The sequence below is a fragment of the Scyliorhinus torazame genome, chromosome 14 (genome assembly GCF_047496885.1).
Source record: "Scyliorhinus torazame isolate Kashiwa2021f chromosome 14, sScyTor2.1, whole genome shotgun sequence".
NCBI classification, from domain to species: domain Eukaryota; kingdom Metazoa; phylum Chordata; class Chondrichthyes; order Carcharhiniformes; family Scyliorhinidae; genus Scyliorhinus; species Scyliorhinus torazame.
This window is the reverse complement of record NC_092720.1, coordinates 220,738,321-220,753,052: the sequence shown is the minus strand read 5'-3', so window position 1 is coordinate 220,753,052 and position 14,732 is coordinate 220,738,321. Positions and strand designations below refer to the sequence as shown.

General features: G+C 53.4%; 1 protein-coding gene across 1 annotated transcript in view; it reads left to right on the top strand.

The window, feature by feature from the left end:
- Positions 1 to 14,732, top strand: part of LOC140389179 (uncharacterized) — a 160,613-nt gene that overhangs the window by 80,149 nt on the left and 65,732 nt on the right. Inside the window, exon 9 of the mRNA XM_072473340.1 lies at positions 6,371 to 6,754. Within this exon, the coding sequence (XP_072329441.1) occupies positions 6,371 to 6,754 (384 nt within the window). The remainder of the gene's footprint in view (positions 1 to 6,370; positions 6,755 to 14,732) is intronic.

Sequence of the window (14,732 nt, the reverse complement as noted above, 5' to 3'; positions counted from 1 at the left end):
TCCATTAAAAAAAACCACACGTTTTTGATGTTGGCCCCAGGGATACTGGTACTGGGGAAGGAGCTATTCCCCGAGTCGCCGTGTGACTCAGTTCCCAAAGCGGACCTATTGCCACCTTCTGACCCGGAATCTCCAGAGTACTGCCATCGGTCCTGGGGCCAGGACCGGCTGGTATGGCTGGGCTGCCCGCTGCACTCTGTGTGGTGAGGGGATCGAGAGGATGGTGCTCAGTGGAGTGCACCGGGGATGATTTCGGGGCCAGCGACCTGCTGGACATCCCCACATCCCATCCACTGGCCCTTTCAAATCAGGCACTTCATTGTTTTCGGCTTCTTCAGATGAGGTACCAAGAGACACCAATCGAAACTGTGGTTTTCGGGATTGGCACTGCATGTGTAATTCTGGGAATAAATGCAGACAAAAGTCTGTAAATATTGGCTCCAGTTGTATCCTTTTCCAACTGGCTTACTGGAATATCACACTTCAGAGGAGAGCTGCAAGAAACAAAGAAAAGCACAGGAACAGGCCCTTCAGCCCTCAAAGCCTGCGGCGACCATGATGTCTGTCGAACCGAAAACCTTCCACACTTCCTGGGTCCGTATCCCTCTATTCCCATCCTATTCATGCATTTGTCAAGATGTCCCTTAAATGTCACTATCGTCCCTGCTTCCACCACCTCCTCCGGTAGCGAGTTCCAGGCACCCACCACCCTTTGTGTAACAAACGTCCCTCGTACATCTCCTCTAAACTTTGCCCCTCGCACCTTAAACCTATGCCCCCTAGTAATTGACTGCTACACCCCGGGAAAAAACTTTTGACTACTCACTCTGTCCATATGCCTCATAATTTTGTTGACTTCTATCAGGTTACCCGTCAACCTCCATTGTTACAGCGAGAACAAACCGAGTTTATCCAACCTATCCTCATAGCTAATGCTGTCCAAACCAGGCAACAACCTGGTAAACTTCTTCTCTCTCCTCTCCAAAGCCCTCACATCCTTCTGGTAGTGTGACGACCAAAATTGAACACTATACTCCAAGTGTGGCCTAACTAAATTTCTATACAGTTGCATCATGACTTACCAATTTTTAAACTCAATGCCCCGGCTGATGAAGGCAAGAATGCTGTATGCCGTCTTGACTACCTTCTCCACCTGTGTTGCCAGTTTCAGTGTCTTGTGCACCTTTACACCCAGTTCCCTCTGCCTGTCAATACTCTTGAGGGTTCTACCATTCACTGTATATTTCCCACCTGTATTAGACCTTCCAAAATGCATTACCTCACATTTGTCCGGATTAAACTCCATCTGCCATCTCTCTGCCCAAGTCTCCAAACGATCTAAATCCTCTGTATCCTGACAATCCTCATCGCTATCCGCAATTCCACCAACCTTTGTGTCATCCGCAAACTTACTAATCAGACCAGTTACATTTTCCTCCAAATCATTTATATATACTACGAACAGCAAAGGTCCCAGCACTGATCCCTGCGGAACACCACTAGTCGCAGCCCTCCAATTAGAAAAGCATCCTTCCATTGCTACTCTCTGCCTTCTATGACCTATGATGTGGAGATGCCGGCGTTGGACTGGGGTGAGCACAGTACGAAGTCTTACAACACCAGGTTAAAGTCCAACAGGTTTGTTTCGATGTCACTAGCTTTCGGAGCGCTGCTCCTTCCTCAGGTGAATGAAGAGGTCTGTTCCAGAAACACATATATAGACAAATTCAAAGATGCCAAACAATGCTAGGAATGCGAGCATTAGCAGGTGATTAAATCTTTACAGATCCAGAGATGGGGTAACCCCAGGTTAAAGAGGTGTGAATTGTCTCAAGCCAGGACAGTTGGTAGGATTTCGCAGGCCAGATAGTGGGGGATGAATGTAATGCGACATGAATCCCAGGTCCCGGTTGAGGCCGCACTCATGTGTGCGGAACTTGGCTATAACAACGCAGAATCGCCGAGCAGAAACTTATAGCCAAGTTCCGCACACATGAGTGCGGCCTCAACTGGGACCTGGGATTCATGTCACATTACATTCATCCCCCACCATCAGGCCTGCGAAATCCTACCAACTGTCCTGGCTTGAGACAATTCACACCTCTTTAACCTGGGGTTGCCCCATCTCTGGATCTGTAAAGATTTAATCACCTGCTAATGCTCGCATTCCTAGCATTGTTTGGCATCTTTGAATTTGTCTATATATGTGTTTCTGGAACAGACCTCTTCATTCACCTGAGGAAGGAGCAGCGCTCCGAAAGCTAGTGACATCGAAACAAACCTGTTGGACTTTAACCTGGTGTTGTAAGACTTCGTACTGTTCTATGACCTAGCCAGTTCTGTATCCACCTTGCCAGCTCACCCCTGATCCCGTGTGACTTCATCTTCTATACCGTCTGCCATAAGGGATCTTGTCAAAAGCTTTACTGAAGTCCATCTACACAACATCCACTGCCCTACCTTCATCAATCATCTTTGTCACTTCCTCGAAAACCGCAATCATGAGACATGACCTCCCCGTCACAAAACCGTGCTGCCTCTCGCTAATACGTCCACTTGCTTCCTGTCTCACAGGATCGAGTAAAGCCTGTCTCAAAGAATCGTCTCCAATAATTTTGCTATCACTGACGTAAGGCTCACCGGTCTGTAATTTCCTGGAATATCCTTGGGCGGGATTCTCCGACCCCCCGCCGGGTCGGAGAATCACTGGGGGCTGGCATGAATCCCGCCCCCGCCGGTTGCCGAATTCTCCGGCACCGGATATTCGGCGGAGGCGGGAATCGTGCCGCGCCGGTTGGCGGGCCCCCCCAGGCGATTCTTCGGCCCGCGATGGGCCGAAGTCCCGCTGCTGGAATGCCTGTCCCACCGGCGAGAATCAAACCACCTCTCTTCCCGGCGGGCCCGCTCCGGGGTCCTGGGGGGGGGCGCGGGGCCATCTGGTTCCGGGGGGTGCCCCCACGGTGGCCTGGCCCATGATTGGGGCCCACAGATCCGCGGGCGGGCCTGTGCCGTGGGGCACTCTTTTCCCCCCGCCTCGGCCACAGCGTTCACCATGGCCGACGCGTAAGAGACACCCCGCCCTGCGCATGCGAGGGAATGACGTCAGCAGCTGCTGACGCTCCCATACATGCGCGGACTTCCGCTGACCGGCGGAGTCCTTTCGGCCCTGGCTGGCGTGGCGCTAAAGGCCTTTCCCGCCGGTCGGCGGTGCGCCAACCAGTCCGGCGCGGACCTAGCCCCTCAAGGTGAGGGCTTGGTCCCTAAAGGTGCGGAGAAATCCTCACCTTTGGGGCAGCCTGACGCCAGAATGGTTCACGCCACTCCATCCCGCTGGGACCTCCGCCAGGTAGGGGAGAATCCCGGCCCTTGCTACCTTTCTTAAACACAGGAACAACATTAGCTATTCTCCAGTGCTCTGAGACCTCGGGCGGAATTCTCTGATAATGGGGCTATGTCCCCACGCCCGCGAGAAAACGGGCATGAATCACTCTCGACTTTTTCCTAGAAAGTCCAGAGTGATTCTCCGTTTTGAAGGGGGCTTGCAGGGCCCCAGAGGGCTCCATGCGGGGCCTTGCACTTCCGGCCGCGGGTCCGCGCCAGTGGCGGTGGGCACACGCAACAGGGCGGACCTACACAGTGGGCCGGCCCCCACAATATAGCTCCCCCCCTAGATCGCGCGTGCCCGCCGATCGGTGGCCCCCGATCGCAAGCCTGGCCGTGTCCTGGAAGCCCCCCACCCCCCCGGTGACGGATACCCCTCGCCCCCACTCTGAATGCCCGTCGGGTGGACCCATGAGTGAACCATGCCGACGGGAACTCGGCCAGTTGCCGGCGGAGAATCGCCGCAGGGGCCTCTTTCAATGGCCCCCGACCAGCGCCGCGTCAACCTCATGCACGCGACTGGTGGCGATTCTCTGGTCCGTGGAGAAGGCATCGGGCCTGATTGCGAGGCTGACGGCCCATTCTCCGGCCCCGCGCAGTGCACTATTTCGACATGGAGAATCCCGCCCCTCATCTGTAGCCAATGAGGATACAAATATTTCTGTCAAGGCCCCAGCAATTTTCTCCCTCAGTATTCTGGGGTAGATCCCATCAGCCCTGGGGACTTATGTACCTCAATGTTTTTCAAAATGCCCCTTTGGATCTCAATGTGACCCAGAATATCTACACACCCTTCCCCAAACTCACCATCCACCAAATACTTCACTTTGGTGAATACTGATGCAAAGTACACATTTAGTACCTCGCCCGTTTCCTCTGGCTCCGCACCTAGATTCCCTCCCTTGTCTACCACAGTGGATCCTCCCACAGCAAACCTTGGTTTGTGTATTTCCCAGGATGGAGACAGTCATTGTGTGATCACTGTGCCTGTTATGGCAGGAATGTTGAGAATTTCCTTGTACTGTTGGGACCTGCTGCTGCTTTGTTGATAATCATAAATAAAATTTCAATTGGTTTTCATCAAAATATGTGTAGTTGCGTCTGCTTCAAGGGGTCAAAACCAGAAGGTTTCAGAAGGCCACAGGCAAACCCTGTAGGGTATCCTGGGCGGCCTCCTCAAATGCCGAGTCCGTCGCCCCCACCTGCCACTGGTTGAATACTAGCGGAGGTGGGATCAGGCCTTCAGGTAGCCAGGTAAGGGCTTCAATTGGCCTCTGGGTGGAAAGGTGGCCCACGAGCTTTTCCCCCACCCCAGACTTCAGCAAAGAGGGGCTGCCTTTGGACCTGCTCAGATTGTCCAGTATTTTCCGTTCTTGTTCTGGAACATGTGGCATGGTTTCCTGTCGGCCTCCACAGCGGGCAGCACTTCCCGCCCCCTCCACGGCAGATGGGACAATTCCGCCTCACGATTCAGGTGAAGAGAAAAGAAGGGCGAGGTTGTGCTGGTGTAAAGGGGAGGTGGGTGTCCAGAATATTGCAACTTTGGTCAAGTATAAGAAACCCCACAAATCGACACAATGACACCAGCAGCCAGGAGAAATAATCCCGCCAGGAACCTGTAAATACTTCATGATTCCTTTAAATGGAGCTGGTTAGAGGGGGATCTGGGGAGATCCATTCAACAGCATGTTGAGCTGAGTGAGGTTCAGACAGGCTGGAGTGTGGAATTTGAAAATGGCAGCAATGGTTTCAGATCAGCGTCACACACCGATTGCTGTCACCATCTCAGTGCTCCACACACTGCCAGAGACCGTTCGCCCTGTGGGTGTCCCCGCAGAAACTGCGCATCTCAGACCCCGGGACAGAGGTTTATGTGGCCTCATTGCTCTTAAAAAGTGACCATGGCCCAATTCAGCAGCCATTGGGCAAGATTCTCCCAAAATGGGACTGTGTCCCCACGCCAGCGAAAAACCGCTGGGGTTTTAACCTGAAGATTCCTGGGAAAAAGTGGAGCTAATTCACAGCCCTGCAGGGGGGTTGCAGGATCCCAGAGTAATTCACGCAGCTTTAGCTTTTATGGGCCCCTGCACTTCCGGTTTTGAGTCTGCGCATGCGCACGGCGGTGGTCTGCAGTGGCCGCGCCGAGCGCCATGGCGGACGCGGACTGCGGAGGCAGACACAGAAATTAGAGCCCCTCGATCGGCCGCGCGCCCGAGGATCTGACCGTGTGGATCTCAACCCCAGCCGCCTATAAGGCCCCCTCGCCCCCGGTGTCCGATCCCCCCCCCCCCCCCCCCCCCACCCCCCGCCCCCGGTGTCCGATCATCCCCCCCTGCGGACTGAGTCCGCAGTCGCCACGCCAGGTATCCCGACCAGCAAAACCAGGTTAGTTCCACGCCGTCGGGAACTTGGCTGGTCGGCAGCGGAGGATCGCTGGGCGGGCCTCGGTCAATGGGCCCCCAGTCATGCGGAGAACTCCGCCATCACGCTGATTCCCGGGTCCACTCGATCGGCTCCGGGCCCGATTTTGGAGTGAAATTGGATTTTCCACCCCCATGCCGAACGCGATATCGGCGCGGGGCGACGGTGAATCCAGCCCTTTGTCTTTGTTCTACATGTTTTGCTCTATCTATCGTAAAAGGAATCTATTGTCTTATTGACACTGCAACAATTTACACTCATTCCTGCTCTGATCAATACCCTGTGCCAACAGCGCGAATGAATTCTGTCCAGATTCGCTGTTCTGTCTTTGTTCTCTGTTGGGATGGAACAGAGACAGAGTCTGGTCTGTCAGGGTGGTAAATTCCCAGCACAGAATGAATGAAGAGACCTTTGTTTATTAACAATCTATTTGTATTACTCATTTGCCCTGCCCTTAATTTTCTGAGCTGTGGTTATAACGTTGCTGCTGGAATCAGGAACAGAATCTGAAATTATTTCAATGTATACTAATTACCAATTAAACTGCCGCACACTATAAGGTGATCAGCCCTTCGAGATGGAAGCTGATCTTTCCTGTGCTATTTGCCATGATCTGTATGAAGATCCTACCTCAATCGAATGTGATCACAGCTTCTGTCGATCCTGTACAACCCAGTACGGGGAGAAGGCTGTCACCGCCTCCTGTCCTGTCTGCAGCCAGGAGCACCCCTCCGGGGACCTGAGGCCGATCCGCACCCTCTCCAGCAACATGGCGACATTTGCAAAACGTGATAAAGGTGATAAAATTCGGCAGGAATGCAGCCGTCACAAGGAGAAGCTGAAATTATTTTGCAAAACTGACAATCAGCCCATTTGTGCCCTTTGTCAGACTTCAAGAAATCATCTCAACCACAAGGTGGTGCCACTTGAAGAAGCTGCTAAAGAGTTTAAGGTGAGCCAATGCGGGTGTAAAGTAAAATACAGAAACAGATAATGGAATACCGAACAGGCAACATTTGGTTTGAGCACCTTCCAAATACTTAAGGCATTTTTTTGTAATTACTCAGGGCTGCATTCTACGTTACCCAGCTGCGTGTTTGTTGGCCACGCGCTGTTCGTCGTTGGCGGGAATCTTCTTCCTGCCTCTTGTCAGTGGGATTTCCCATTGTGTCGGCCCCATGCTGCCAGGGAACCTGCGGGCGGGGGTCCACTGCTAGTGGGGGTACACTGATGGCAGGAGTACACCACTGGTGGGTGAATTCAATAACAGCGACCGGAAACTTCAAGCCTCATGGGTTGATTGTCTGTTTTACAAAAGGGCAGCACGGTAGCACAGTGGTTAGCCCAGTTGCTTCACAGTTCCAAGGTCCCAGGTTCGATTCCGGCTTGGGTCACTGTCTGTGCGGAGTCTGCACGTTCTCCTCGTGTCTGCGTGGGTTTCCTCTGGGTGCTCCGGTTTCCCTCCCACAGTCCAAAGATGTGCGGGTTAGGTGGATTGGCCACGCTCAATTGCCCTTAGTGTCCAAAAAGGTTTGGTGGGGATAGGGTGGAGGTGTGGGCTTAAATGGGGTGCTCTTTCCAAGGGCCGGTGCAGACTCGAGGGGCCGAATGGCCTCCTTCTGTACTGTAGATTCTATGATTCTTTAGACGAACTGCCATTTGTCTTGTGCTCCAGAAGCCAAGGACAGAAAGTGAACTTGGATTTTTCAGAAGGCATTTGATAAGGAGCCACATCAAAGGTATTGTGGAAAATAAAAGCTCCTGGTCAAGGAGGTGACCTATTGGCGTGGAGCGAAGAGTGGCTGACTAACAGGCAACAAAAAGCTGGCATTAATGGGTCTTTGATTTGGATGAAGGATTCGAAGGTATGGATGTCGATTTTGCTGGTGGCACAGAGGTAGGAAAAGATGTGATAAAGTTCCAAAAAGACATAGGTAGGTTCAGTGAGTGGCCAACGGAACAATGTGGGAAATTGTGAAATTATCCTAGACGGAAGCATAAAAAAAGAAGCCTATATTCTAAACGGGGAGCACAAAGTAATTGGCAAAACTAATCGAATGCTATTGTTTTTTGTGAGGGGAATTGATTACAAAAGGCTGTCCTTCAATGATACAGGGGATTGGCTGGACTGGTATTTTGTACAGTTTTGGTCTCCTTATTTAAGGAAAGATGTAAATGAGTTCGAAGCAGTTCTGAGAAGCTTTATCAGACTAATTCCAGGAATGGGCGAGTTGTCTTTTGAGGAAATGTTGGAGGTGAGGGGCGGGATTCTCCGACCCTCCACGCCGAAATCCGGCTCGGCGCGGGGGTGGAGAATTACCCCAAATAGGCTCCCACGCCGGCACGCGATTCTCCGGCGACCGGAGAATCGCCGCAGGTCGCGCGTGTGCGGGCGCCGCGGCGCCGGCCATTGGAAGCGGCCCCCGCGGCGATTCTCCGCACTCAGCGGGTCGAGTGCCTGCCGATCCCGCTGGCGTGGTTCACATGTGGTCCCGCCTGGCGGGGCCTCAGCGTTCTGGCTGCGGGGGCTGACCTGGTGGGGGTCAGGGTGGGGGGGGGATCCGATTCTAGGGGGGGCCTCCACGGTGGCCGGGCCTGCAATCGGTGGCTATGGTTCCTCCGCGCCGGGCGGGGGGTCGGAGAATGTCGCCCCGGGTCTTAGTCCTCAGAAGGGAGAATCCCGCCCCAGGTTTGTATCCGCTGCAGTTTAAAAGAGTGAGCAGCGACTTGATTGAAGTCTTTAACTTCCGAGGGATCCTCTTGTGGCAGAATCTAGAACAAGGAGCCATTGTTTAAAAATTAGGGGTCCGCCTAGTTAAGACAGAGCTGAGCAAATGTATTTTCTCTTACAGGGTTGTGAGTCATTGGAATTCCCATCCACAAAAGGCGGTGGAGGCAGAGTCTTTGAGTAGATAGATGATTGATAATCACGGGGTTGTGAAACTTATCGTGCGTAGACAGGAATGTGGAGCTGAGGTTAAGCTATGATCAGCCATGATCTTATTGGATGGCAGAGTAGGCTCGAAGGACCGTGTGGCCACCTCCTGCTCCTAGTTTGTATGTTCATATCAAGGAGTTTCACTTTAGTCTAAATGGCATTTTAATAGACGTTGATCAACAACAACAACTTATATTTATCTTCCCACCTCTTGTCAATGGAATTTCCCACTGTAACTACCCCTCGCTGGTGGGAACCCTACTGGAGGGGGGGGGGGGGGGGGGGGGGTGCACTGTCAGCGGGAAAAGTGAATCGCAATTACAGGAGAACTCCGGTCACTAAATCAGGGAAGGAGATATTAGGACAGCTGACCAAAAGCTTGGTGAAAGAGGCGTGTTTTAAGGAGTGATGCTTAAAGAGAAAGGCCGAGAGGTTTCAGGGGCAAATTCTGGAGGTTGGGGGCCTGGACAACTAAAGGCTTGATTGCCAATATTGGAGTTATTAGGTTCAGAGATACTCGAAAGGCCAGAATTAAAGGAGGCCAGATATCTCCGGGGGATGAAGAGGTTTTAAGAGAGGGGAGAGGCTGTTGCGATCCGAGCTGATGTTACTTTTGGACAAGTCGGATCCCAGGATGGGACCCGGCTTGATGTTTCATTCCCTCCATCACCAGAGTAATGGCCGCTGTGTGTACCACCTGTGCGCTGCAGCAACTCATTCAGGTTCCTTCGACAGCACCTTCCAAACCTGTGCCAACTCGACAGGGAAGGGCGGAAGACTATGGGAATACCACCACCTGGATGTTCCCCTCCAAGCCACACACCCTCCTGACTTGGAAATAGATCGCTGAACCTTCACTTCACTGTCACTGGGTCAGATTCCTGGAACACCCTCCCGAACAGCACAGTAGGTGCCCCCACACCACAGGACTGCACCGATTTAAGAAGGCAGCTCACCACCACCATCTTCTCAAGGGCAATTAAAGATGTCTTGCCGGCGATACTAACATCCTATAAATTAATTTTTACCAAGGTGTGGGATTCCACAAGTAAGAGGGTTGCGTTACGTCCTGTAATTACAGCTGGAGGTTTGCAGAACTGCTACCAACTTGGAAATCATGTGACCTGTAGCAGCCACGACTTTGGTGCAGCAAAGTTCACTTCTAAATAAAGAGAGAGTGAGGTTTAATTTAAAGTTTATAATGCTTTTCATCTCTTATGGACAAGACACCAGTAACAGAGATGAAGGTGATAGTTAGAGAACAGAGTTTGTAACTGGGACCGAAGGCAATGGGCGCAATCTTCCCAAACGGGAACAAAGTCCCCGAGCGAGGGCATTTAGCCGCGTTTTCCTGGCACTCGCAGTGCCGAGAACACATGGCTACTCAACACGACTTGCTCTGAATTAGGGGCCTGAACGGGGAACGGGCAGCTGAGGCCACACATGGCCCTGTTTTGTAGCAAGAGATCCATGGCGTCCCAATCTCCGAGACCACCAAAAGAATCATTGACTTCCCACCCCTCCAGCCCGCCCACAGTGGGCGGGATTCTCCGTGAACCGGCGGGACGGGCCACTCCGGTGCCGAGGAGTGGCGTGAACCAGTCCGGAGTCAGGCCGGCCCGAAGGTGCGGAATCTTCCGGCGCCGCGCCAGCCGGAGTGGAAGGGCTTGGCGCCACGTCAACCAGCACCGAAGGGCCTCCGCCGGCCGGTGCGAGTTGGCACATGCGCGGGAGCACCAGCGTTGCTGCCGTCATCCCAGAGCATGCGCAGGGGGGTTCTTCTCCGCACTGGCCATGGCGGAGGTTGACAGCGGCCGGTACGGAGGGAAAGAGTGCCCCCACGGCACAGGCTCGCCCGCGGATCGGTGGGCTCCGATCGCGGGTCAGGCCACCGTGGGAGCACCTCCCGGGGCCAGATCCCCCCCACACCCGACAACTCTTGCAGGCCGCCCGTGGAGCCAAGTCCCGCCGGTAAGGAACTGTTGTGATTTACGCTGGTGGGACCCCCCGAAAAACGGGCAGCCACTCAGCCTATCGCGGGCCGGAGAATCACCCTGCTAGCAGCCGCCGACTGGCACACCGCGATTCCCGCCTCCGCCAAAACCCTGCGCAGGAGAATTTGGGGATTCACACTGCCCCCCGGCGATTCTCCGACCCGGCAGAGGGTGGGAGAATCCCGCCCAATATGGGAGGGTCCTCAGGACCCCCAACACCCACACAGGGCAACCCCAGCCCAATCACGTGCACACAAAAAATGCCAGCTTGGCAGTGCCACCTGGGAACTTTGGTTGTGCCATGGCACCACTCTGCCTAAAGGACATGCAGCTGGGGCCTCCGATCCCCTTTTAGACCCCCACAAGTACCATTCTGTCCAGTCCCTGTTCATGGCGACCAGTACCAAACGGCACTCGCCCAAGGTCCCCAAGGCAAAGGGATTGAATCCCAAAGCCTCAGGGAATCTGCACATTAGAGTCTCGCTCTAATATGCAGAATAGCCTAAAATTGATCCCACCCATTGTGGGAGGAATTCACCGTGCAACATCTTGAGAGATCGCGTTGAATCTCGCGAGGCGCTACGAGCGGGATAGATCCCGGGAACGAGGCTTGCAATGGCCATGCTGCACAGAAAAAGCGCAGCGAAAAAGAGGATGGTGCCCAATGGCTTTATTCTTCCAAATATTTAATTGGAAGAAATTTCTGCTCATCCAGTACTGGATATTGGATAAGTTGTTTGATAATTTCGTAACAGTGGAGGGGTCAAGATGGTGGGCATGGTCACTTTGTAAAATATTTGCTCAGTTAAGCAAATCCTCTTGTACGGAATGTTATCAAATCGATAATAATCAAGTTGGAAAATGAATCCAAAAACGTCAGAGAATTTGAGGCAAACTTTAATTTCTTTTTTAATCTCTTTTCTGGTAGAAAATACGAGGAGATTATCCTCACTGGGAAGTGGCGGTCTGCGAAATTTGTTCCCTATTTATGTTCCACAAGTTTAAAGGAAGCCTGAATTTTGTAACTTTCACCAAAGCCTCTTGAAAAGCACAAAGCAATCCGGTTAAATACCAAGGAGTAGGAAACTCAAGCAGACCAATTCCTCTGTGTGAAGACTTGGCAAGCGACCACTCGGAAGCGATGTCAGTCGCAGAATTTCGGGTTTTATTTAGGTTTCTCCTCCTTTGTCCTGTTCGCTAAATGCTGATTACCCAGCATCCTCCACTCTGCGCCTGGAGGGGTATAATGGGCCGGGAAGCGTCGCTTCCTGGTTGATTGGCAACTGCTCCGGAGGGAGGGTCACCACCGGTCTTGGAATCCGTCGTCGGCCCTCGGGTACCTGTTCCACCCGGCTTCGAAGACGGTTCACGTGCCGATTTGGGTCTTTCTCCTGCATTTCACCGGACATGAGGCTGGCCCGGTGGGTTGTCCGACTGTTCCCGGATTCCATGCACAATTCAGTAACATTCCGGATGGAAACAGAGTCGGCAGTGGCGAATTCTGTCAGAAGCCCAGTTTGCTGCGCTCTGGTGTGTTCCTGCTGGTCACGGACCTTACCTTATCCCCAATCTCCGATGAAACGAGGCTCAACTGCGTGTACTTGCGAAGGCCCATCATGAGCTCAGCTGGCATCACCCCGGTAGTAGCATACGGCGCGGTTCTATCGTGGAATAGAAAGCAGGTTCACCCACCTCACCCACATTCTGTTTTCTCATCTGAGTTTGAAAGTTTGTCCGGCACGTTCCGTCAACCCGTTCAATATGGGTGACAGGGCGCTGTGCGGACATGTCGGACTCCATTTTGCTTCATAAAATCAGCAAAGTCCGAACTCCTAAATGAGGTGCCATTGTCCGACACGGGGACTTCCGGGAGTCCGCCAGCACTCCAGGGCTGCCGGAGTCGTTCGGTGGTGGCACGCGACATGATCATCGTCGTTCCGTGTACATCCATCCATTTGGAGTGTTTGTCCACTGTCAGTAGGTACATTGCCCCCTGGAAGGGGCCTGCGAAATCCACAGGGAGGCGGGACCATGGCTGGTCTGGCCATTCCCATGGGTGAAATGGAGCTGCCGGAGGAAGCTTCTGGTGCTCCTGCCAATGGGTGCACTGTTTCGCCAAGTTCTTGATGCCGGGCCACCACACCTAGCTCCGGGCCGACACCTTCATTTTGGAGTCACCTGGGTGTCCACTATGAAGGTCCTGCAAAATGGCCTCCTGGCAACGATTGGGGATGATCACCCTGTAGCCCCACAAGAGGATGCCGCCCACTACGCTCTTCCGCCACTTCCATGGTAAAAGCCCTTTGGTCTTCTGGGACGGCACGGTGCAGTGCCTCGTACAGTCTGATGTGAAAGACCCTGGCTAGCAGCGGGCCAATCTGTGTCCAAGCCTTTTCTTAGCCCGCCGTTACCGGCAATGAGTCCATAAAATGGAAGGTTGCGACTACCTTGTCTGATGCCGCTGCCCTTGGCATGCTGGTGGGCAGCGGAAGGCGGCTGAGAGCAACCGCGTGGGGAATCTTCGTTTCTGTGCGATGCTCCAAAATATACTCCTACACTGCCGGAAGAGAGCCCAACGCTGAAAGTGGGTGGACGCCACCGGGCCTTGTCCTCTATGAATAACCCCACAAGCGGTTTATAGTCGGTAAAAGCTATAAACACCTGGCCGTAGACATATTGATGGAATCGTCGAACGCCGGCACGGTAGCACAGTGGTTAGCACTGTTGCTTCACAGCGCCAGGGTCCCAGGTTCAATCACTGTCTGTGCGGAGTCTGCACGGTCTCCCTGTGTCTGCGTGGGTTTCCTCCGGGAGCTCCGGTTTCCTCCCACAGTCCAAAGACGTGCAGGTTAGGTGGATTGGCCGTGATAAATTGCTCTTAGTGTCCAAAGGGATTGCTGGGCTACGGGTATGGGGCGGAGTTGTGGGCTTAAGTGGGGTGCTCTTTCCAAGGGCTAGTGCAGGCTCGACGGGTCGAATGGCCTCCTTCTGCCCTGTAAATTGTATGTCTATGTCTGTGCTGAACACCAATGCCAATCTTTCATTTACTCTTTGGGTATAATTTCGCTCTGGATGCGTAAAGCGAACTCAATGGGCCTCTGAGTACCATCATTCCTCCTGTGTGCCAAAATGGCCCAAACCTGTAGGGCGAGACGTGACACGTGAGCAACAAGGGTTTCGTCAATTCGAAGTGAGTCAGCAGGTGAGAAGACGACAATCACTGCTTAACTTTAGCAAACTCCCCCTGCTGCAGCGGGGCCGAAACCGCCGCCAAAATCAGGATGAACTTAGTTGACCAGGCCCAGAACTGAACGGGGCTCCGTGGGACCCCTTGGTACAGGCGCCTGTCAGATGGCCCGAACCTTATCGTCCACCAGGTGCAGTCCGTGAGTGTCAACCCTGTAGCCCAAATACAGCACTTCAGTTGCGTGGAACACGCATTTTCTGCGCCGCATGGCCTCTAGTTTTTTAGATGCTCGGGGTGGGAGGAACCAGTGATTAGCACATTGTCCAGGTGAACCCTCGGAGAATATTCCACATTCCCCTTTGGAATGTGGGCCATGCTGATGAGATCCCGAATGGCAGCCTGGTATATTCGTACGACCCCCATTGTGCGTTGATGGTCACGTACCTTCAGGAGGATGGATCCAAAACTAACTGGGGATAGGCAGGGCTCATGTCGAGCTTGGTAAAGGGTGGACGCCGCTGAATCTCGTTCTTCAGCACCAGATATCGATCCAGTGGGATGCCCGGTTGATTGAAATTATCTAATCCCCCCAAAGGCGGACGGACCCATGAGGAGCGGTCGTCGTGTGGCAGTGGTGGTTTGGGTGAAGTGTCCTGTTGGCGTCTGCCTCTCTGTCTCGCTTTGGCGCGGTGCCCTCATTCCGCACATCAGGAAACAACGGTGTACAGGGTGCACGCCGTCCATTGGCGGGGAATTTGTGCCGTCGTTCCTGGTCTGTCTGTGTGCGCCCCAACGGTGGGAGTCCCAGATT